This window comes from Plectropomus leopardus, chromosome 8 (genome assembly GCF_008729295.1).
Source record: "Plectropomus leopardus isolate mb chromosome 8, YSFRI_Pleo_2.0, whole genome shotgun sequence".
NCBI lineage: Eukaryota > Metazoa > Chordata > Actinopteri > Perciformes > Serranidae > Plectropomus > Plectropomus leopardus.
Window position 1 is genome coordinate 2,254,368 of NC_056470.1, and position 25,072 is coordinate 2,279,439.

Genomic DNA, 25,072 nt, shown 5'->3' on the forward strand with positions numbered 1-25,072 from the left:
AAAAAAGTCTATTCATATACCACCATCAGGCAGATTGGAACAGAACTTGATCCCAAACATTGGGACGTCATTTGGCTCACAGTAATTTGAGCAAAGGTATAATAAAGCAAAATGCTGACTAGGCCACGCTCACATGCACCAGTCATTATGACCCTCCAGATCGTGGTTAATAGAGAGCCCAGGAATGAGTCCTTAAACATTAGCATTTCAGCATCTCCACTTCCCTCATCTCAAAGTCATTGTGTTTTTTTAATGTGTCTTTGGCTGGATGTGTTAAATTAGGTCTGTGGAGAAAGTCTGAAGAGATTTTCACTTTTTGTTCTCTGATATAAAATACGTCAGTAAATCTCCCAATGTTAACTCTGATGCTTTAATGGGTCTTAAAAAGATGGTTGCTTACAAGCAGCCAAATAAGACTACAGAACATCATCAGGCCAAACACGGCTTTACATCCGAGCTGTGGTGGAGACATTTGCTCATGTGACTGTAGTGTAGTTTGTTTGTAGCCTTACGTTAACCTCTTACTGCTGCTGATTGTATTTAGGCTTTAAAAATCCTTCAAGTGGTGTTCATTAGTAAAGATTATCTTACTGAAAAAAGCGCGTAAGGATCATAAACGTTTGTACATCATAGAGCTTATTTTCAGCAATGATCCAAAATCCAATGGAAAAATCCCAGAGGCTTTTTGACAAGGGAACGTGGGCGACATTAGTTTCAGCATCAGACTACAAAAAATCCCTGGGGTGCTCTATACTGGCCCCCAGAGCATGTGGACTAAGTTTGGTGAAACACTGTTTACAGGTACACATTTGTGGCGCCTCCATAATTTTAACCATTAAATTATCATCTCTGAATACTGAGCAAATAAATGCAACACTGATACTTGAAAAGAATAACCCTTACCTACATGTCTTCATTGTTTTAAAAAGTTAGTTTGGATTCAGCAAAGTCTCACAATAACACAAAACTAACCAACTGAGGCAGTGATACCAGAAACTCCTACCTTTCCTCCAGGTAAGACTATTGTTTCTGTCTGAGGAGTTAGGTGGCTTTAAGACAGCACAGGTGGATATAACAGCTTCAGTTCTTGATCAGGCAGGGCTGTCTGACAGTATGATAAAGAGGTGAAAATATTCTTCAAATAGCATACACTTTATGATTTAGATTTTTTCTTGTGCCTTGCAACCCTGTCGTTATCAGAGGGCATTGTAAAATAATAAATAAAAGTGCATAAATATTCATAATATTTATTACATTGAAGACATATATGTAAGCATTAAATGTCTTTAATGTATTTGAAATAAAAAAAATAGATTAAAATTGCCATAGATACACATATTTGTCATTCATTGTAAATTGGTTTAAATTGGTTTAAAGGAAAAGTTGTGTAATGCTGAATGACAAAACTTTTACTTCAGTTCATTTTGCAGGCAATCACCTGACCACCTATATCAAACAATGACTTTGACCAACAAAGTTCATCATATTTATTCACAAGATAAAGATGAATTCTTAAAAATCTGTCACTATAAGTGTTTTTTTACATTTCACTGAATGACTGCACTGTTTTGTGCCCTGGACAACCACATTGTGAAAAGGGTAAATTATTGAATATTTAAGAGAGAAGAGCTAACCTTTCTGCAGCACCACAGGGGTCTCTGGGGTCCTCTTAATGATGTCACAGACTGTCTAATGACTATCACTTTTTGATATGATTTCAAAATGGCTGCTTGATTTTGTTACACTGAATGATTTCTAAAGCAGTTTTTTTGGGACAAAGGCCCCTGGTCATATCAGTACTTTAAAAGAGAGCAGGATGCTGCATTTTTAGTATGACATAGCCAACACTCATAAGATGCTATTAATCACTTAGCTCGTCTGTGTCTGGCCCCAAGCTGTGTAACAGAAATGTTGGTCCCTTATGAGCCAGTTTGCAGCCTCAGATCCTTAAGTGGGGCCCCTCTTGGCCGTTTCAAAGTGTAGGCTTAAAACTAAAGGTGACTCTTCTTTTGCCATCAGGGGCCCTTGGATTTTGAACTATCTGCCTGAGGCTGCAGAGTCAGTGATTTCCCAAATCCGATTTTTATACACTTTATAGACGTTCTTGTATGATGTATGATGTTGTGATGCTGTTGTTTTTTTTCAATTTCTTTTTGTTTATTTTTTATTTATTTTACCTATTTTATTCATGTTTTATTGATCTTATTTCCTTGCGTCTGTTGTTTTATTGCTTTTGTTAGTTTTGGTCAAGTTTGTATTATTTTATATTGACGTAATGCATCCTGCATCATGTGATAATTGTCCTCTTGTTTTAATTTCATCTGAACTCTACCCTCGTTTCATCTCGCTCGTGGTCACTAGAACTGTTTGGCTTTCTGTTGTTGTGTTGCCTTCTATATTTCCCATTTCTATTTTTGCTTTGTTTGTCAAAGCACTTTGTAAACTCTGTTTTTAAAGTTGCTATATATAAAAAAGTTATTATTAGTATTAGTAGTAGTAGTACTTTCAAAATATCTATTCAAATCACCAGAATTTACAGTTGTGATGGTAGTTTTTGTATTTAAATCCAAAGTAGAGCCCTAATTTTCTGAAGTTTAGACCATTGCAAGTGCACTCGTTTTCCAGTTTACAATGGCTCTATAAGAGCAGCATTAATATGCTACTTTCTCAGACATTAGCACAAATGCTAATTAAAGATGAATTAAAGCTGTTCTCTCCCCTCATTGTTGCCATGCCCCTCATGGGACAATTAGGTGGGGTGGCAGGTAGTATAGTCACATAAAAGAGGAGGAAAACAATTGTCTAGAGTGTGTTAATGAGTGCTGCCACAGCGCCTGTGAAGTACACACTAAAGGCAAACTGGGGAAAGATATCAAAGCGCAAAGAAATCCTGAGCCCAGCGACAAAGCTCATGTGTAGCACAGAGGGAAACAAGTTGACAAAGCTACAAGAGGAGGAGAAGCGACGCTCTCTGCCCTCAAACTAGGAACCTGTCTCCAGACCTGACAGGCCTGGCACGCAGATACTGTTGTTACCACATATTAATATTCATCAGACAGCTCCTGAGGGAGCGCCGAGTTTTCTCTCTGAAGAGATGACACATTTGAATATCATTTACCTGCCATGCTCTTTCATGCCCTCGCCAAATCCACAGTTCTTTACCGCCAGAGAGTTGTCAAACTGATGAGCGCTGAGGAGAAATGGATCGTTTGGAAACGGGATCTTTGTCCCACCTTTGAACCAATACATAGTTTACTTTAACTTGCTTTTTGTTCCATATCAACAGCAGAAAGCCAGAAGTTGGAAACATTCTTCCAAACACAATCAGTGTTTTAGTCCAGGCATTTTTTGGCATTTTGCTTTGATAGCCACAGAGTTGTCTGACTGGTTGGCAGTAGTTTTTCACATCCTGCTTTACTTCCTTGTCAGTTGGTCAACTGTCATGTGACATGCTGAATGTGATCATTCCCGGATATGACGCACAGAGAAAGCTTTCACCCAGTATCAGCTGGTTAGACAAAAAAAACACCACATATACTTCTTTGTTATTGGTTGAGTCTGTGACTTTGCCTGTCAAAGTTCATCAAAGTCTAATTGATAAACAAACAGTCATTCACTTGCAGAATGAACATTTGTATGTCAGTCACTCACCAACTGTTCCCTTGAATTTCAGAAAAAAAAAAATCTTTTCCTCACTTGCCTCCATGCAGAACAGAGAATCCAACAAAAAATGCAAATATTCTTCATAAATTGAAGTAAACTGGGACCAGTCGAACTAGATGAAAACATCAGCTAAGAAACTTTAACACAACTCCTGCAGTATAATCCAAGTCACATCTATCCAGATGATTAAAATATAAAACACTTCCACCTCTGAGGAGTGCACATTGAATGTGTGTATAAGATCTGCAAACACACACACACACATGCCCGCACACACTCCCTGGCTGTGATTGAGAGTGTTTGCACTGATGTGTTTTAAATTGTAATGTTTTAGTGTTTTAGTGCATGTGTTTTGGAACCACTGAGCAAACAACTGCATAAATGAGGCTTAGATTATACTGCCTTTTTAAAAAAAAATCTCTGTTCACCATGGAGGCCTACTAGTAGGGATTGTTGGAGAACTGGTATTAATTAGTACAGATTTGTGATAACGTTGATATAACATACTCTGTGACAAACGGCACTGCTATTGGTATTTATGACATAAATTGTGTCATGTTAATTCACTCTAACTGATTCTAACATATCTGGAAACCTGCTCCTCGTGACGAGGAAGCTGGCGGCATCAGTGGATGACGTATGATGTTTATTGTTGTGCTGCTGCTGGCTGCTCTGCTTGTAGTCGTAGCAATAAAGCAAATGTCAGATAAGACCGAGCGGTTGAGGGTGTGGGCTCACTTTTGTAAAAGTCATGACAGTGCAACTAAATGCAATTTGCAATATGAAGCAGCGTCTTCTATAGCTTTAGCAAAGAAGCTAATGCTAAGGTTTGTCCAGTGGTGAAGCCCCAGAGCCCCGGTGGCTCTGGTGGCAATGCTACAGGGAACAGCAAAAGTAAACATGCAGGCAACATTCGTTAACATCATTTACCATCGTGAAATGAAGGGAGATCACACAAGAAAAAATAGCAGTGTGTCACAGAGCTGTTGTCAAGTTTATTGTGAAAGACAGCCCTTCACTTCAGGAGAGTAAGGTTGGTTTAGGTTTGCTAGATAACAGCTGATTGGTCTGCTAAGAATGAAGTTTAAGCTGCCCTAATAACAACAAACGTTAATTAACAAGGACTATAGTTATGTTGTGTTTGTGGCCGTCGGGTCAGTTAAAGAAAAAGCTCCATGATCAGTCACACAGGACCAACCTGCAGGTCCGTTTTTGGAAATAGTTTGTCAAAGGAAATTTAAACAGCCAGTGTCACATGAGGAGTCATATAAGTCATTGAGTTGCCCAGTTTGTGTCAAAAACAAAAAAAACTTGATTTTTTTGCACAGCTTTACATGTCTTTATTTTCTGCACCAAATTATAGAGAGTATTGATAAAAGTATCAATACCAATAAGCACTACCAGTATTAGTATTGATAAAATCCTAACGATACCCATCCCTACATATTAGAAAAAGAACGTTTTCACAAATTTAGGGTAACATGCAGGGAGTAGTTAATATACAAATACACAAAATATATACAAAAGACATTTAGCGGGTAAAGGATTCCTTTAAGATTAACAACAACACAAAAACAACCCCATGTTTTCTTTCCAAGCTGTGTGCACTGGTATGCTTCTATGTTGGATATACATTAGGATATTTATAAGATGTGTGTGTGTGTGTGTGTGTGTGTGTGTGTGTGTGTGTGTGTGTGTGTGTGTGTGACGCATGGCTTCACATCTGTTGATTGCGGACAGTCTGCAGTCACATTAAGAGCAGCCTCAGATCAGATCAGGCTGGTTGTCACACCGTCCAATCCTGTCCTGAAAGCACTGATGCCATGGGGATTCACACACACACGCACACACGCAGGCACGCATGCACACACACACTCACACACACACACACACACACACACACACACACACACATACTGACAGGTGCTGTGATGTGGGAACCCATGGATGGCCTGTATAGCCCTGGCGCTCGGTTACCTCTTTCATGTGCCCCTCTGGCCTAGGGGCACTTCCTGTGTGTGATTGAGTGTAAAGGTGCAGGGCTGGTTCCTGGCCTTCAGTGTGCTCATTACCACCACACAGAGCTTCAGCCTGCCCAACAACACATCAGAGAGACTGGGAAAGTAGGAGGAGAGGGATGTGAAAAGATGAAAGAATTGACAATGAGTAAGATGCAGACAAACAGAGAGGAGAAAGATGGAGACAGGATGTGAGGGGGTGAAACTGACAGAGGAGTGTAGGTAGGCGCTGAAAAGGCAAAAAAAAAATATATAAAAAGGAGAAGAAAGTAGCAAAGGGAGAGAGAGAGAGAGAGACAGGGACTGGGGGAAGGTGCGCCAATTTGATGGAGAGGGAGCAATATGAAGAGGTAAAAACAGAAAGAGTGTTGTTTGTTTGAAGCTGTTCCCACAAAGCACTTTGAACCAATAACACTAATGAAGCAGAGAAAGTGCTGCAAAAACCAGCAGGGGAAGCACGAGTTTTGGAACAACTAAACACACACACACACACTTAGGAAACAACTGACAAACAAGAAGTGGAACCAGAAAACAAGTTGTGAGTGTTTAATAGATTCCTCAACAGTATTAATACGTAAACACCAGATTAGGTTATTTGTAACTCAGTATATTTTATATGCACAGTTTAGTGGAGTTACAGTTATAGTCAGTTTAACGGGACTACTGTCCTCGTCCTATTATAAAGCACTGGGGGGGATACATTTATAGACGGAAGTATGTCCCACTCCACCTCAGTGTAGGTGGCAATATGCTCCCATTCAGCTAGTTGCTATTGGACCTTTTTCCAGCTGACCTCTTACGTCACATAGCAAACAAGTTAGAAAGCGGTGACAACATGGATAACTTTTCAGAGGTTAATTTATGCTGTTCGACTTACTATAGAGCATGTGCAACCTCTAGGCCATTTCAGGTCCGGCACAGCCTGGAATATTTACATTGATTGTGACAGTGCACCTAGTGGAAATAGCATGCATTTCTGCATATGCCAAATATGGTAAAAATAACATAATCCAGGGGAAAATAGGGAAAATGAGAACTTCCAAAGCAAAAGCCCAGAATGACACAAAGAAATAATACAGTGCATGTTTTTTTTTTTTTGGCTGTGGGATCAAAAATTGCATTTTGAATGAGTTTCAATGGCGCATGTTTTTTGCACTTAACAGTCTGAATGTAACCATTCTGTTTCCACAGTGTAGTTTTTAGATTTATTGTAGGAGCTCAGCTGGAAATACCAAGATCAAATACAAATACATAATCTTGCCAAAATGTATGCCATATGCATGAACACAGCCAAAATTATCAAAAAATGAAGAATGAAAAGCATGTAAAATGTGTGAATACTTTGCACTTTACTTTTAACCCTTAAAGTTTTTAAGGGTTAAAAGTAAAAGTAAAGGTTAAAGTGCAAAGTATTACAACACAGCAGTGTCTATATATATATATATATATATCACACACACATATATATATATATATATATATATATATATATATATATAGTCAGTCAGTCAGTCATTTTCTGTAACCGCTTGTCCTCGTAAGGGTCGCGGGGGGCTGGAGCCAATCCCAGCTGTCATCGGGCGGAAGGCGGGGTACACCCTGGACAGTTTGCCAGACCATCGCAATATACATCTATATATATATAGATGACTATATGACTGATTGGGATTTGGAAGGCTCGACAGAAAGAGAATAGACTGAACTTGTTTACACATAAACATTTTATTTGTGGGCAGGCTACAGTCCACCCACACACACTCACACACACATTCAGTGAAAATAAGTCACCTCTCACTCACAAGTACTGCTGGTGGCAGCCTGAAAATGATTTCATTGTGATGGATGACTTTGTAGAATTTCAGAGTGCACTGATCTTCATTATTATATAGTTATTCTTTTATTAGAAAATTCAATCTAGTATTGTCTTTTTTCCCTAATTCAAGCGGAAACTTGGTATATGATTAATTAGGTTTTTGATATTAAAATGGTGCAACTGACAGCTGAATGCACCTGGATCAGACCATTTGGATCAATCTCTATTTTAAGCTTCCTCTAAACCGATTTCTGTCCACGTTTTTTAAAATGTGTATATTCCTAAATTGAGAAAACAATCAAAAACAGCATGGAGAGCAAACCTGTGTACCTGCGGTCTGACTTCATTTTGTTCTCAGAAAATGTCCTCAGCACACATTTTAACAGGATGAGGGACCAATGTGAAACCATGGAAACAAACCAGACAAAAACTCTGCTGGCTGAATCACTCGGGCGCAATTACTCCACTGCCTCAACCTTCTCCATTCTGTTGTTTTTCTCTCCTTTTTTTACGTCCTGTTTTCATTTCCACTGCAGCAACAAGGTGTCCATCTTTTACTGGAGCAGATCTGACCACAGGGATATATATATAAGATATAGTTTTTTCAAACTTGCGTGTGTGTTACACTTTGTGTTATGGGCTCGGTGACTGTTTAAACATCTTAAATGTGCCAATTTCCTTTTCTGTCCTTATAGTTTTTGGACTTAGTTATTGTGTCATATGGACAAATCAGTTACAGAATTAGTCAATTAAATATTTGACCTTAAATGTTTGTATTGTTGTTGGAATATAGGCGTGGCAGATCCTGTGCTGTTCAGTTAAGTTGATTTTAGTTATATAGCCCCAGTCTTTCTCGGTGTTGGTTTTGGAGCTTATATAAACACCAAATTGAACAGTGTGTTAGTCAATCTTTCTCAATTCTCTCTCATTTCCTGTCTGTGGCTCTCAGCTCCAAGCCAAGTGGTTGCTCATTTTGTGGCCCAGCTCTGTCGTCTCAGGCCATTCTCATTCCGAAGTCATCAAATACTGGTGCTTTTGTAGTGATTTTGGCATAGGATGCAGATGCTAAAAGCCACCTTTTATGGCTGTATGATACGCCAGCAGGTGGCGTCATCTGAGAAAGCAGCCAGACAGAACTATTTGTGGTGTTAGGATATGCAGCTGGACAAAACCTGAAGTGTACGCATGATACAACGCTAGACGGCGTCAGGTTGAAATGCTGCTGGTAACAACCTCCATGATGCATCAGTTTCCAACAGGAACTATAATATCCTTTGATTCACCAAAATTTGGGTAAATCCTGCAGACTCTTTTTTGATATGTTGATCTGATAGAACAAAGGACTCTGGGAGAGAGGGAGAGGAGGAGTGTGTTTTGTGGTGAAAAAGGACCGGTGTGTTGGTGGGAATGTGAGGTGCTGTCCTGTTCCTCCTGTGAATCACTGCTAACAGCAGCTGCAGTGCAGTGCAGATGTGTTTGGAAAAAATTACCACATGGCCCTTTTGTTGAGATCAGTTCAATCATTCCACAACAGGAAACCAGAGATTACCAGAACCATCTAGAAACATGGACAGTTACAGAGCAACATCAGTGCGGAAGGATGCAAAAAGAGCTAAATTACAGAACACGAGTAACCTTTTGATACCTGGATTGACCTAAATTTTTGTTGTGCTGCTGTCAGACACCTTTCACAAGTGTTAAAAACTTTGACCCAAATTAACTGATTTGATTTGATTTCTTTCAAAAACCATGGGGAAAAAAGGCAATGAGAAACTTTAAGAAATGTTCCACAAAATTGCACGAAATAAGATTTAGAATTTATTCATTTATTTATAAAGCTATGGAAATGTAAAGGTAAAAAGAAAGAGAAAAGCTAGGGATATTTTATAATTACATATTTAAAATTATATTACAGAATTTGGTCATTTTGAAGTTTTTTTGAGCAATTTCCTTGATTCTTTGTTTATTTATTTTTTTTAAATTTCCTGTTCTTTTTTCTTTTACTAAATTTCAGGTGATTTTCTTGTACTTTATACCAGTTTCTCACAAATGTTTGGCTCAATTCTTCTAAAGTTGGCCATTGCATTCTTCCCATGTTTATAAAAAAAATCAAGTTTGGGATTATATTTAACTAGTTTTGTACCTCGTATAATTTCCATGTGACAATTACTTTGATTGATTTATTGATTGATTGTAGTGCTTGGCGATGTTCACGTTCAGTGCTTGGAATCGGCAGCAGCAGGGTGCAGCGCTTATCTCCGATCCTACCAGCGTGTACACAACAGGCTGCTGCTATCTCCATAATATAATCTCATCACACAGCTTAATAGAGCTCGTTGTAGCTCAAAGCAGGGGAAAGGCTCATCAGTGTGACACCATCAATATTGCAGGTTTTTGCTAACTAGTAGCCATAATTAGCATTTATTGTCCCAGACAAGATAATCAGACTATGAAGTTAATGTTGCTTCAGTGCAGCTTCTCTTCATTGACCTGTCTGCTCTCGCTCTGCTGAAGATGTCAATCATTCAGGAAACTCTGATGCTTTCCTCTCTGTGGTGTCTGTGGTTGCCATGGTCACACAGCAAGCCACAACACGAAAACTGAAAAAGCTGAACCCTAATAAACTCTGACAGCAGCAGCGAAGAGTGTGTGTTTTCAGGGAAACAGCTCCTGCCTTCTCAACAGCTGTATTTTATTTTGGGGGTGACAGGTTATGTCAGAAAAGACCAGTTTGATCAAAAGATAACAAAATTTGCTGCCCAACTATAATTTTATACAGTAAACCTTCAAACAGACTCAGCATTAATTATAATAATTACTGGGGGGACACACCCTGCTAATATACTAATGTGCTTAACCCTATGCTCTCCGTCACTGTCTTGTCACTTGTTATAGTTTTAGTAAAGTGTTATTGTGTTATCATCATAGAAAATGTCATAGTATGTAATACGTTTTTTCTAAAAGTCATAAAAATGTCATAGCATATGTAAAAAAAAAAAAAGAGGCAAAAATATGTACAAAAAGTCATGGAATGGAAAAATGTCTTTTAATTCAAAAGTATCAGGGGCACCCCCAGGGATTTTGGGGCCCATGAAAAGATATGGCATTGGGCCCCAACTCTGGCCACACAAATACTGTTAACACACCTCCAGAACCCTACTGACCATTCCCATTCAAAGCTTTAAATTACTTTACCTTTGCAATATTGTACTTTTTACACCAATTTTATTGTACTCCAATTTACATGTCACACACACATGGCTTCATTGGGTTTTCAGCAAACCCACTGAAGCTGTGTGTGTGTGTGTGTGTGTGTGTGTGTGTGTGTGTGTGTGTGTGTGTGTGTTTGTGTGTGAGTGTGTGATTGTCCTGCTTATGTGAAATGATGCAGTATTTTACTAATCAGTAGTACACAAAATGTACACATTGACAAACTACAACATTAAAATACTCTTGCACAAAAACGGAATCTTACAATATTCTGTCGTAACTTAAGGAGCTTGCATCTTGATTGTAGAAATAATATTTCTATGGTAATGAAACTTTTTAAAGTTTCTCATTGCCTTTTTGCCATGTTTTTGAAAGAAGTCACACCAATGTGCATACATTTTTAAGGTTTTGATGTCGTGAAAGGCGTCTGAAAGCAGCACAAGAAGAGCGATGATGCTCCAGGTTTTAAAGGGTTAAATGCTAAATTAGAAGGGTTTTTTTTTTCAGGATTCAGGATTCAGCAGGGCTGTGAAGCTTCTTGCTTCTTATGATTTTATGATGCAGTCCTTCTGATCTTTGGTGTGATGAAGCAAAGTTGCATGTATCTCCTTCAGTGCACTCTTCACTGCTTCCAAATGTGAGCTGAAGATGTTTGATGGATTTAGTTCTTCATGGAAAAAGAGTGTAACCACTCAAATAAGGCTCCATATCCTTTATGCAATTAGTGATGCTTCTGTTGTGCTATTTTGGTCAAAGCAGGGGGTGTGCTATTGTAAAATGTAGAGCACAAGATGTGCTTTGTTTATTGTTTCCCTTTTTCTGTGTTTTTTTTCCTACATGGTCTCCACTCTCCATTACTGACTAAAACTGTTGTTATACATGACGCATTTTTATGTGTTTGTTTTTCTTCAGCTGGAGAAGAAAGAGGTAACACCGCCCTTCAAACCTCAAATCACTGATGACTACGGCCTCGAAAACTTTGACACGCAGTTTACTAATGAACCAGTGCAGCTAACACCAGATGATGAGTAAGTACTTCTTGAACTCACATCATTGTTAAAGTTGAATTAAATTAAAGTTGAACCATTAAAGTCCACCATATGTGAATAATTTGACCACTCAGTCAAATGAAAGCTACGCTCTGCTACTTGAAGATCTTGTTGCAGGGACTTTAAATTTGCCTATAGGCTGTGTCCGTCATCCAGTCTGTTTTTCATGTGCTATTTGACATTTCAAGTCACTACATGATGATAGCTTTGAGCAAATTATTACCCAAGAAAAGTAGGGTTTACATATCTGCCATGTTGACAGCGTATACTTAAATTTACTGGTGAAATCACTTAAAAGTGACCCCGTAACTTAAAATATTGAGTTAGTGGTACTGTAATCAGTTTCAACAATTCTTTTAACTTAAATTAATTTGATTACAATGTGATGAAAATATTGAAGTAAGCTCTACTTTATTTTTTTATAATGGGAAAACAAAATCCCCAGTAAGAAGTACTTTATCAGGAATGTTACTTCAACTTAGAAAATTAGGTTAGTGTCACTTAAAAATTACCAGTATAATCTACTTAATAAATATTGCTTCCTTAACTTAGAATGTGGAGTTAGTGGCACTTTTTTTATGTAATCAGTTTTAACAGTTCTTTTAAGTTGTAATTCTTTGATTTAAAGGTGATAAAACATAATTTAGTTAGCTGTACTTTATTTTTTTGTAATTGGAAAACAAAATCTCCAGTAAAAAGTACTTTATCAGGAATGTTACTATGACTAAGAAAAATAAGTTAGTGTCACTGAAAAAATACGAATAAAAGCTACTTCCCTCCATAACTTAAAATAGTGGTTTCAGTGGTACTCAAAGCTTTTGAAGTAATCGGTTTCCGAAATATTTTTAAATCATATAACTTGATTTGATAAAAATATTTAAATTAGTTGTACTTTTTTTTCTAAATAATGCTTAGAAAGATTGCTTCCTTAACTTAAAACATTTTGTTAGTGTTACTTGAAATTTTACTTAGAATTGTTGAAACTGGAATCAATTTAACCAATTCTATAGTTATATTAACTGATTGGGTTTCACAGTGTGAAAGTGAAAATCTAACCCCTAACCCCCCAAAAAGAGTGTCAGACATTTAACTCTACACCTTTACAGCCCTTTAAAATCATGTTTTAAATCACTTTTTTGAAAGGAAATAAACCATAGTAAGACTACAGCTATCACGCATAGCTCTGTTCAATCAGTTTGTTGGACATGTTTCTATGTTTTTATTTGTGGAAATAATGTTTAAGCCTTGAGCCCCTAACTGAGTGTTTCCAATGACATCGCTTCCCTGGCAATGCTGAAATATGGAACAGGCCTCTTTGCCTATACTGCTAAAGTTTATGTACACAGTGTTCAAGTAGTTCAAGTAACTTTACATCTTAAAAACTGAAAATAATAAGTCAGCTAACTAACTTAGCCAATATTGGCTTACATAGGACTCAAACCCAAGTTCTCTATTCCCCTATCCTCTCTACATATAATTAAGACGTGATTTCTACCGGAAACAATCTTTCTGCTTTGTATCAGCTTGTATTTTTAACTTGCCTTTAGCCAAAATCTTACATAACTGGAGAATAATATTTTGTATTAATACATTGCATTTTTATTGGATATATCCAATATTGACTAGTTCTAGCCCTAACAATGACCTTTTTGACCCAGCCCATACTGTCTAAGACCTCAATGCTAGCAGGGAACATTCCCACAACATTGGCTAACGTTACCTACAAGGTGCAATAATGGTTCACAGAAAACATTTTAATCTGATGTTCATAGAAAAAATTAGGGATCATTTCAAATAATGTTCCTGTGAGGTTAAATCCTGACTAAGATGTAAGGTTAAAACTGCAGCACTCTGGGGAAATGTTCCCACAATGTTACATAAGAACAAAGGAAGACTGTTTCCAAAGCAACCTTTCAAACATGTTAAAAACTGTAGAAAGGAGTGCTTCCTGGACTCAAAAAAGAGCATGTTTGAGGTGCTCTTTGGAATGGGATTCAAAAATTGGTAGAGAAAAACAAGAAAAACTCCAAGGCACTCTCTTCAAACAATTAAAATGCCTTTAATATCACGGCATGGTAATGCAAACCTTTAAAAACAAACTTCGACACGTTTCGGCATCAAGCCTTCATCAAGACGTCAAACAAACTGATGTCAGTACACAATAGGTCTCTTTTAAAGTGGTACTCCCCCAATTCAGAACACGTTATTGAGGTCATTCTTTATGAAAATGTTATGTAATGTGATATGTTAGACAGAAAAAAACCCTTTTGATGTTTTTAGAGAATGTTACCCTAACTTTAAAAAAAACCCAAAACATTCTGGGAACTGAAAGAAAACTTGCTGCTGAAAACAGTACTGAAACATTGCATTGGTTGCATTGTTCCATTCTTAGAACGTTTTTAGAACAAAAAACTGCTAGCTGGGGTGATGAATACTGACATGCAGTGTGGTGTAAATAGCCTAATAGCTACAGCGTGGCTACTCTCATTCGACTGCAAACAGACACTTAAGTTGATAAAATAAAGCATCATATTAAAGGCCACTTTGGGACAGTGACACTTCTTAGAGCTGTGCCGTGGCCACCAAACTGTGATTGTTCCTGGCAGGTGTAAATGAGTCCAGCTGTAAAGATTGACAGCTAGAATAGTGATCCATAGTTCTGGTCTACTAGAGGTTGAAAAAACATTTTACATGCAGTGGGTGTGTGCTGTGCCATCTTTCCAGAACTCTTCTGCATCCAATAAAGAGAAACATCCCCCCCTGCGAGTTCCCCACATTGACGTCTTTATCCATTGGGGGACATTGTTTTGATTAATGCAAACATGTAGCCTTCAGGATCTGACAGAAGCGCTCGTTTAAGATTTAACTTTGGAGAGAAAAAGGCTGAAAAGATCTGGCACGATAACAGACACGGTGCGGGCTCCGCTGCTGCAGACCAAAACACAAGCATGGCCTGTTTTCCTCTGCGCTGTCACAAAATGGATTCCATAAGGCTTTGGCAGGCCCTGCGGATAGATATTACCAGACTTACGTTAGACAACATATTCATTTTAATACATGTTGGATTGATTTTTTAGGCTCGAACAGTAATGTTTTTTTTCCTGCAAAGCTGTTATTGGACTGATTTTGGAGAACAATTTCTCAACAGCTATGCAGATCAGAAGCAGAAGCTGAACTGGAAACTGGAATTAACATTTTCATCAGTAACCAACGTATATGTACAAAGAACTTTTTAAAAGGTATATATCTCAAACAGTCCCGGTGATCATTGTTTCTCATATCCTAATCATTACAAATATGGTATAAGAATGTAAGTAATATGTCAAAGCAATCTGTGTGTGACAAAACTGAACTAGGAGCTGAACCCAAATGCACGACACAATAAATCAAAAGTATCAAAATATAAATTTTATTAAAGGCAAAAGAAAATAGTCTTTCACAAGGCAAAGGCAAAATCAAAATCACTCCGAAGAGGCTGCAAAAGTAACAACAAAAAATCACTCTGGCGAGGAAGCAAAAGTAACAACAAAAAATCTCTCTGATGAGGTATAAAGAAAACAAGAGGCCAACAAAGTATCAAACAAAACTAGGTACCTGACCTGAACAATACGAAGGAGCGAGCAACAAACAAAACATGACTTGAGCATGGATATGGCACTGGTTCACTGACTGACAAGACAAGACAAACTGGCATAAGACAAAGGGAGACACTGACTATATATACACAAGGTAAGGGGAAACAATCAGGGCGGGGCCAACAATTACATTGGCGGGAAAACACACAAAGGGAGGAAGTAAGTGACCTGAAACGAGAGGAGAGTTAGGATTTCAAAATAAGACAAGAAATCACAAGACAACATAGACACAAGACAAAAGACAAAACATAACTTCCTTGACATGACAGTGTGTTGAAGGGCGAGGATATGCCTTACGGCTCTCCAGACTGAGATTACTCATGAATATTGGTATGAACTGTTGCAAGACAGTGCTGTGACAATATCTTTAAGTATTGCATTTTGATATTATTACATTTTTATGGTCTACTGCAATTTTTGTAATGCTACACTAAAGAAAGAAGTTGAATTATATACTTCTGGAGAGTGTTTATTATGAGGCATATTTATCCAAAAACAATGCAAATTACATCAGTTGATATGCGCATACCAACAGCCAGTCATCTCTTTTTTCTAGGATTCAATATGCTTGAAACTTTTTTAAATGTCCGCACTGACTAGGGTGAAAAGCGTGCTTTCAAAACAATAGGCGGGATTCCATTAACCCTCAAATTGTACAAATTGAAATTAGGAATATAAAATACACCTAATGGAAGCACAGGAGTTTTCAAAAAACTCATTTTTTGCAACTTTTTTTTATCTAGCTATCTCCGGTGATTCAAAAAAGCCATATTTCATAAAACTGCACAGTTATAGGTCACATGATGTATGATGTACAACAAAGAGTCACATGACATTCTAAAAAAAACATGGCGGGGTATTTGTGGACAGAGGAAGAGACCGAGATCTTGTTAAGTCTTACACGGGAGAAGCAAATTATGCCAATATTAGATCTGAAGCAGCAACGTAATGCCAGTACTTATCTAGACCTCCAAGGAGACTATGAGGGAGCCGGGCTTCCAGAAGCCGCTGCAAATATTGCAATTGAAAAATCTCTCATATGTGGCCGCTCCCACGTATAAGGGGCTTGTCTTTCCATTATGGCTCCATAACATGCTTACATGGCCTTGGATTAGAAATAATGACGGCTAGTGTGGTGGCTGCAATAAAAAAAAAGCTGCTAATGTTTTGAACATCCATCACCATGGTTACTGGAATGTTATCACAAGAGGAGAAGTCACAGAACATCACTCAGTGGAAACACAGTCATCTGACAATTGTGATTTATCAACCTTTTCAAAATATCGTATATCGTATTACACATTACATTGTGTGCAAATCTGTAAAGGAAACCCACCGACCCATAGAAATAATAGTTAACTGGTTTAGTTTGTATTATTTCAGTGTCATGCCAGTCTGACCCATCCCATAAGGGATAACAAGACAATCTCATAATACAAAGTATGTGTCATCATCCAGTTTTACAGATATTGGGGGAAAAAGGACACATAAAATAAATAAAGGTACAAATTAATATATGACCAAGATTCTTGAAAAAAAGATCTACAGTTTATCTTGATAAAGGGCTTGTTTTTTCATCTCCCATGCTTTCTCCAGGTAACGAGCTAATCCAAATGTTTCATATGTAAATAACTGCAACCCTTTGTGTATCATCTATTAAATCGATATCTGTTTTTATGTAGCTAAACAAAAATTTGTGCAGTTTTACATAAAAAGGGCAGAAGAAAGCAAAATGAAACTCGTTTTCTATATCAGCCAAACAATACATATGAAAAATCTGCATTTCTTCTTCTAAATTTATATACTGTCCAGTTTCATAACAAATAATTTTTAAAAATTAGTAGAAAATTACAAGTGAAATAACGGTAAATTATATATAATAAGGGGTCAGTATTCCAAGACTGCAGCGTCAATGGTGTCCATTGTTTCGATGTAGGTTTAAAAAGGTTGCCATATAGCATAACATTTCTGAGCCCACCCTCTTATAGTTTTTTTTAAGTTTGTAGTATATAATAATGCGTCATCAGCATATAAAGCTAGATTATGAATAAAAACAAGGTTTATATCTCCAAAATCAATGTTGCCATTAAAGCTGTCAGTGGTTGGTATAATCACCACCATCAGCAAGCTTGTATATGGAGAGTGACACTATCGTCACATTTTCCTGCTTGTGCAACCTGGGACTCATACGGCAATAACTACATTGTGACATGGCAGGGCATGGAGTAACAAGAGCTCCCAGTGTTAATTAGAGCCCTATTAAATGCCCATAGTGCTCTGCACCCACGACAGATGTCTTTGGGAAGCTACCATGGCTCTCCCTCAGTTTGAAGGTGCTGTACACCTCTGCTGTTCGCTAGACGCCGAACTTCAAACCAGCCTTGGAGTGGGTGAGCCTCACAGCTCATTAAGGGGCTGCTACGAGACGGCTCTGAAGCTCATCCCAGCTCATTTGTGACAGCGTTTGACGGCAGGAGCCCGTGACAGACTTTTAGGGAGGCAATTGTGGAAGAGATTGGGGTTGGTACAGTGAGGGGGGAGGGGGGAGATGAGTGGGAGAATGGGGTGGAGAGCACGCTGCCAGTTCAGTAGTGGAGATATCAACCTGGCATCAAACACCATGGCACATCAAAAGAAGACGCATGCCTCCCCTCCACGTCTCGCACTTTATCCCCCCACCCCTTTCTTTTCCCTCTGTTACCAGGGAGAGGGGCTAATGTCGCCCACTCCTGCTCTAGGAGGGGGTGATGCAAAAAGCTCTCCAGTCTCCCCTCTCTCCCACTCGTGATGGGCTTGGCACGAGAAGAAAGAGAAGTGAGAGCCGTGTAGGGAGAGAGAAGGGTAAACCCTTCATGTTAGAGATTTACATTGCGACATTAAAAGCCAGATTTGCTGGGGGGCCTTTGCCAGCATGGTGAGGGGAGGGGGAGAGAGGCTTTAGTTTTCGATGCCAGCTCGCTGTCTTAGAAAATGGCAGCCTTGGTGTGCCCAGAGAAGCGTACATTCTTCTTCTGTAGCCTTGGTCCTTGATGCTTGCTTCAGGATATATTTTTAGGGGACATGGTGGCTAGGACCATAATACTGCTCTAGTGTCTAGTGAGCCTGTTGCTTAACCCAACACATAAACTTGACCAAGCAGAATGAATGCGCCTGATGTTCTACTGTTCCATCTGTGCCCAGAGTGCAGCCTGTGATCCAAGAATGTGAGTGTGGTATTTTAACAGTGCTTCTAATGACCACTGCAACATCAGCAGATGTTTTAATGCATGTGTGGAAAACCCTGTATATAATAACAAACAACACATTTCTATTATATTATTTTTAATTTTTTTTTTATTTTCCAAACTAGGAGTACTAAGAGGTACCCTGTTCCAACAATGTTTAGATGGTTGAAGTATTTGTGTGCGAGATCTTGATCCATGTTAAGATCGATCTAGATCTAGTATGTCTTGATCTAGATATATTTCTTTAAAATAAAGACAGTAAAGTAAAAAGTACAATGTTTTTTCTACTGAAAGGTGGTAGAAGTATAAAGCAGCATAATATTGAAATGATACTGATTACCTTGAAATTGTGCATAGGTACAGTACTTGAGTACATGTACTTAATTTTTATAATTACATTCCACCACTGAAAATCAGAGTTTATGCTGTTGAAAATTATGAACAATAACTTTTGTCACCTGAGGGGCAGCAAAAATGATCAAAGTTCCAGCAGGCTGATAAACATACACAAGCATACTGTGCAAGCCATGGCCTAAACAAAGATTCTTTATTTATGTGTTGTTGTGACGGAAGCACCATCTTATGGTGACATCCTGACTGGGCGTGTTTACAGTAGATGTAGACACGCCCTGTCAGGAAACAGGAGGAGAGGAGGGGGACTCCCAGTGGCTAGAAGCTGGCTGGGACCCGGCTGGCAGCCAAAAGGCACTCAGTCAGGAGGGGAAATTCTGACTGGTTATGTTGATGTCTTAATAGTTAAAATGCTTGAATCTAGATCTCCTACTGCTTCTTTGCTTTGCTCTCCCACCTCACTCCCTCCTCTCCTCCGTCCCGTCCTCGTTCTCTCCTCTTCATTCTGCATCTGGTAATGCTTTCAAGTCATCCAAGCCTGGAAAAAAAGGAAACATTTACATTGGTTGAACACACTGTTTGTTTTGGTCAACTCCCAAACCCTCTCCTCTGTCTTTTGTGTGTCCCTCTTTGTGGTTTTTCTTTCTGCTTCTCTGTTCTCTCAAAAAGTCCAAAATAGAAAAACATCATTTTCTCAATATAATTTCTGTATTGGTGGTTGACCTCCTTCTACAGTGAGAGTGCTTCATATGAGATCAGATGGAGAAACCGATTTGCTTCATCAGTATTCTAGTCGGCGAACTGAACTGAAAGAAAGACACTGTAGAATTTCATTCATTTGTCCTTGCACTCTATGTGGGTGGGATCTGCAACCTGTTCGACACTGGCAGCGGCCCCTGAAGTGATCCCCCCACCCACCTGGTCCGCCAGGGGAGAGGCCAGTGAACACACCTATTGTTTTTACTTCAAAGCCTCCTGCTTAGCGTCTGAAGGGAAAAAGCCTCTCAGCCTTTCCCAGGGAGAGGCCTCCTTTTTGGGCTTCAGTGCCGCGTCTCAGCATCACCTCACACACACACACACACGCATGCGCATGCACACACACACACACACTCAGAGAGATGAGTAAACAGCCTGTTGCTGCCGGAGAAGCAGCCAGCAGTGTTGCTAAGGGAGTACATTTATTTTTACCCAGCCACTCTGAGCCCACTAGTTATGGGGTTCTGCTCCATTTACCTGTAATTATTCCTTTTTTAATGGAAGCAGCACACTCAGGAAACAAAGACCCGGTTCGAGTTCCTCCACTGATTAGTCCACACCATGTTCTCTCTGTGTTACTTGACATCATGTACTGTGTGATGCCATTTTACAAGGTTTTAAGGATTTGTTCTGAGAGAAACTAACTGAGAAACAATTACTCATCTAGTGGGTTCCAGCCGCTGCACCGTTGTAGACTTCAGACTGCAGAACAGTAGGAGTAGGTATTAACAAAAAACAAAAATTTAAAAAAAGTCATTTTAGTAATATACATTCTGGTTAACATTATTGAAAAAGGCAATGAGCAGATGAAAATAAAAAATTAAAAAAAATCTCTGTATTATCAAAGTACAATAAACCCCTTGTTAGCATAAGCACTACAGTCTAAACCTTTTAACTAGCCAGTTTCTATAAAGTGGGTTTTAGCAGAATAATAACAAACTTTATTCTTTTAACATTTATTTATAGTACTTTAAAATTATTAAACATTAAAACATTTCAGGTCTTAGGCAAATTAAATCAGGCAATTTAAGTTCCGCTAATACAGAGAGTAAATAAAATGGCTTGAAAGACAAGAGAACCCCAACAGTATGGGTGCCAGCGCACTTCTCAGGTGTAGATCTGCTGCTGCTAAGCAGCTAAAGATTTGGAGTCTAGCCAATTTTTACTGTGTGACATATGTTTTTTTGTTTTTTTGTTTGTTTTTTTAGCAAAAATAGACAGTGAAGATGGTGTTATAATAATTATACCGACGTTACACCATCTTTCACTACAGTTTCAATTTATATCTCTGTCACAGACAGGAGGAAATACAAATATGTCTGTTTTACTCAACCTTTCCTGTTTCCATTTCAACATAAAGCCCTCTGACAATGTTTCTGTGGACAGAATTCCCTCAGTTGTTGACACAAGCCTTTTTATTGTGAAATATTTGCAGGACGGCATTGCTGACAGTGCAGTGATTGTTTGTATTGTGTATTGTAATGTAATGTTTTTTATCATGTGTGATAAGTGTTTTTAGTGTGAGGTAATTGTCCTGTCTGTACCTGCCCAGTGACTGCAAATGTTAACTAGCTAATAGCTAAATCTGGCATGAATCATCTCTTCTCTTTTTCGAGATTAATGTTTTTTATGCATGGTCCTTATTTAAATAAAGAAAAAAAAATCACTGATCGTTGGAACGCATGGTTCCCATTAACATAACTGATGTGAACTGAAGTGTTAGTCTATGTTTATTTGTTTTAATGACCATGATGCATAATATCACATTATGTATAGATTCTGTTCTTAAACAAATCCCAAATAAGAGAACATTAGTGAATATCAGAATCCTCATGCAAACTGCGTAGGTGGGTTTTAATACATTTCCTCATAAGAATATTGATTAAAGAGGCCCAATGTTATTACACTGAGAGATCTAGAGTGCAACCTTAGAGGACAATGGCATCTTTCAGAATATTAACTCTGCAAGAAGAGAGAGCTGAAAAGACGCCAGATGACCATGAAACTACTCTGCAAATTACAAACTGAGAGAAACTGTGACAGAGTGAAGGAGCTTAGTATCAGTATGTACAGGGAAAGCAGTGATGTTGTTGTGCTGTAATATATAAGCTGTTTAGAAGAATGCAACCAGAGCTTTGAGATATTATTAGCACTGTTTCAAGAAATGAGCCAAAGCCAAATTCTGCACTGGGGATAGTTGGTGAGAGTCCACATACTCAGTGACAGGGCTAACTGTTTGCATCACACAGCTAACATTAGCCAACAGTTAAACCTCAACAGGTTTAGTCACATAGGTGTGCCGTTGGTGTTGGTGTCAATGTTGCTGCTGTGTTAGCCTGTGCTTAACCAGACAGAGGAGAGCAGCACTAGAGACTAAACTATATGAATCTAAAGCTCTATTTACACTGCCTGTTAAAGGCGGAAATATTGCTCCGTTATGTCATAATGCTGTTATGTATTAAAAGTCTGATTAAGGAATGGGAGACCGAGTTATCTCACCTTTGAGCACCTAATCGAGGTCTATGTATCAGGGACAGCTGGCATGAAAAGATCATAGATATGATTTATGGGACGTTTTGACCCACCATGTGAGATTTAGAGAGCAATTAGTAGCAGTCAGCAGCTAACTGAAAAAAGAAAAACAGCTGCTGTAAACATGTTAGCCTGGCTGAAATAAAATCATATTTCTCAAATTGGGACCAACACACCTAGATAATGTCATTGGGGGTCGATTTATTCTTTTGTGTGTACTCAGTTGGAACTGAACTGGCCTCGACGTTCTGTGCATGCTCCATAGTCCCCGTAGAACAGCATTATTTTGTAGAAGAAAGCTGGGATAAACAAAAGAAGAAGAGGGGAAGAAAACAAAACAAGATGAAGATATCAAGTAAAGCTTTGAGTACATATGAAATGTATATCACCAAAAAGTTATTCATATTTCAGTGTTGGACATGCAACCTGTTTGTTGCTTGATAACTTGTTTGCTACGTGACGTAAGAGGTCAACTAGAAGAAGGCACAATTGCAACTAGCTGAAAGGGAGAATAATGAATGATGCCACCACTGTTTGATTCGGAATAAAAACACATAGAAGTTCGAAGAAGGGACTTCATAAAGGGCCTATAGCCCAATCTCTGCATAAAAAGGACTTAAATGTAAAATCTTGAATTCGTTGGAACTTTAGGCCACGTTTACACATGGAGAAGTCCTCGTATATACGGATCCACAAAAACAACCAAAAATACTGTAGTATGTATGCCAAACCAGTAGTTAGGATGTAACTTTGTAATGACACACCACCAAGAACACCACGAGCATGCATGAAGGGCGCAGTAATGTCACCGTTCTCACAGGATCCGTGCATTGCTAGTTTACACAGCGACAGAGTGGGTTGCATTTTCAAAAATTACACTCTGAAACCCAGTTTCAAAAGAGTGCGTTTTCAGGCGCCCAAAACGCTATTGTCATGTGAACGAAGGGCCAAACAGCAACAACAGTTTTAAGTTTGACGTAAGATCTATTGCCATGTAAATGGCCCCTTATACCCCTTTCCAACCAAAATTGGTGCGTGTACGTGGGTTTTTCAACATGGCTAGTTCCACTAAATATAGCATTCCCACTGCCAGTGAACTCACCATTGCACCAGTGGAGTTGGCCTTTCTGTCAGCTTTTTGTGTGTGTGTGTGTGTGTGTGTGTGTGTGTGTGTGTGTGTGTGTGTGTGTGTGCGTGTGTGTGCGTGTGTGCATTGTTTTGTTGGTGTGTCCATGCAACGTCACAGACAGGCAGGAGAACAGATAAACAGTAGACAGCAGCAGAACAGAGGTCTGTGGAAACTTTTCAGTGGTTTCTTCTGTTAGTATATCTCTAACTCATATCTATTCAGGGCAGACGTGCTTGGATTGGTGTTTTAGCTGTTTAGGTGGAGATGGGCAGTAATTAGTGATGGCACGTCATTGCATCTCGCCAGTTTAGGAGCTGAAATTACCACATTCAGGTGTTGTATACCCATCAATGCGGATTGGAGCTGGAGCCAATAAAAATCTTTGTCAACTGCAGGGTCATTTGACCAGGGTGTGAATGCTGATCGAATGCTTTCCCATTGCATTAAATGTTTTTAGTGCGGTTATAGTTGAGGCTATAGTTTTAGCCCTGTCTCTCAGATTGGAGCCTCTTGGGTCAGTAATTCATCCATGACAAATTTTAAAAAAAATAAGTAAATGTGTTGATTACAGTCATGCCATATTTAGTCTTTGAAAACAAAAGACATCCTGTTTAGGAGAAGCTCTAGTGATCTAATGGAGAACCGCAGAGTGTTTCAAATCCAGAGTGGGACCTTTGTTGGATGCTCATCTCTCTTTTCCCCGACTTTCTGTGGTTTAGCTGCTGCCTACATTGTGGTAAAAGCATAAAATGCCCAAAATAATTCACCTTTTTCCAAACTCACAATAGCATACTGATCACAGACACAATAACTGGGTCAGGGTCGAGGTGCACAACCAGTTGCTCCAGTTTGATTGAAAATCAAGGAGTAAGGAGTCTCTCTGTTCGCTGCCTTTTGTTCATATCTTAATCCAGCTTCTCTGAGGATGATCATATGCTCGGGGTTCATGATAAAAACAACACCTCTAATTCTTCTCTCCGTCTTGCTCTCCTCAGGGACGTCATCAAGAGAATAGACCAGTCAGAGTTTGAGGGATTTGAATACATCAACCCCCTGCTGCTATCCACAGAAGAGTCTGTATGAAGGGGAGACCAGCTTCCTCCTTCGCCCACCTACTGTCTGTCCAAGCTGCCGTCTCAGCCAAAAGACACTCGCAAGCCAACTCTGAAAGGCGAGGAGGAGGAGGAGGAGGAGGAGGAGGAGGAGGAGGAGTAAAGGACAACAGGAAGGACGAACTCACCCTCTGGACCTTGTCAACAAGGAGAAGCAAACTGGAGGAAAGTTTCCTTCCTGGCCGTTCCGATTGTTTTGCTGGGACTCGTCTTTTCTTGGTATCTGCAAGAAAAACAAAGACACTGGACTTCAAGAACATTCCCTGTCGTTATGTTGTCTTCCCCTCTTTTTTCTTTTCTTTTTCTTCTTCGGCTTCATCCCTTTCTCCTCTCAGAATGTCCATTGTCATGTCAAAGCGTGGCCGGCTTTGTGATTTGAACAGAGAGCTGTTTCATTCGGTGCCTGCCATCATCTCAGCCCGTCTCACATCCCTGGATCAATATGACAGTTCAGCTGAAGAACTTGAAATGTTAGGTGCACTTTTTTTTTGTTCTTTTTTTTTATCTTGTAGGGCGGGGGCGACGCCTCACACAGAACAAGAATGTAAAATGGCAAAGGAAAAAAAATAAGTTATTATTG

General features: G+C 39.0%; 1 protein-coding gene across 1 annotated transcript in view; it reads left to right on the forward strand.

Moving 5' to 3' along the window:
• prkcz (protein kinase C, zeta) overlaps positions 1-24,535 on the forward strand; it is a 166,327-nt gene extending 141,792 nt beyond the window's left edge. The window contains exons 17-18 of the mRNA XM_042491932.1: positions 11,617-11,732; positions 24,376-24,535. Coding sequence (XP_042347866.1) covers positions 11,617-11,732; positions 24,376-24,463 — 204 coding nt within the window. The 3' untranslated portion in view covers positions 24,464-24,535. The remainder of the gene's footprint in view (positions 1-11,616; positions 11,733-24,375) is intronic.
• The last annotated feature ends 537 nt before the right edge of the window (positions 24,536-25,072 follow it).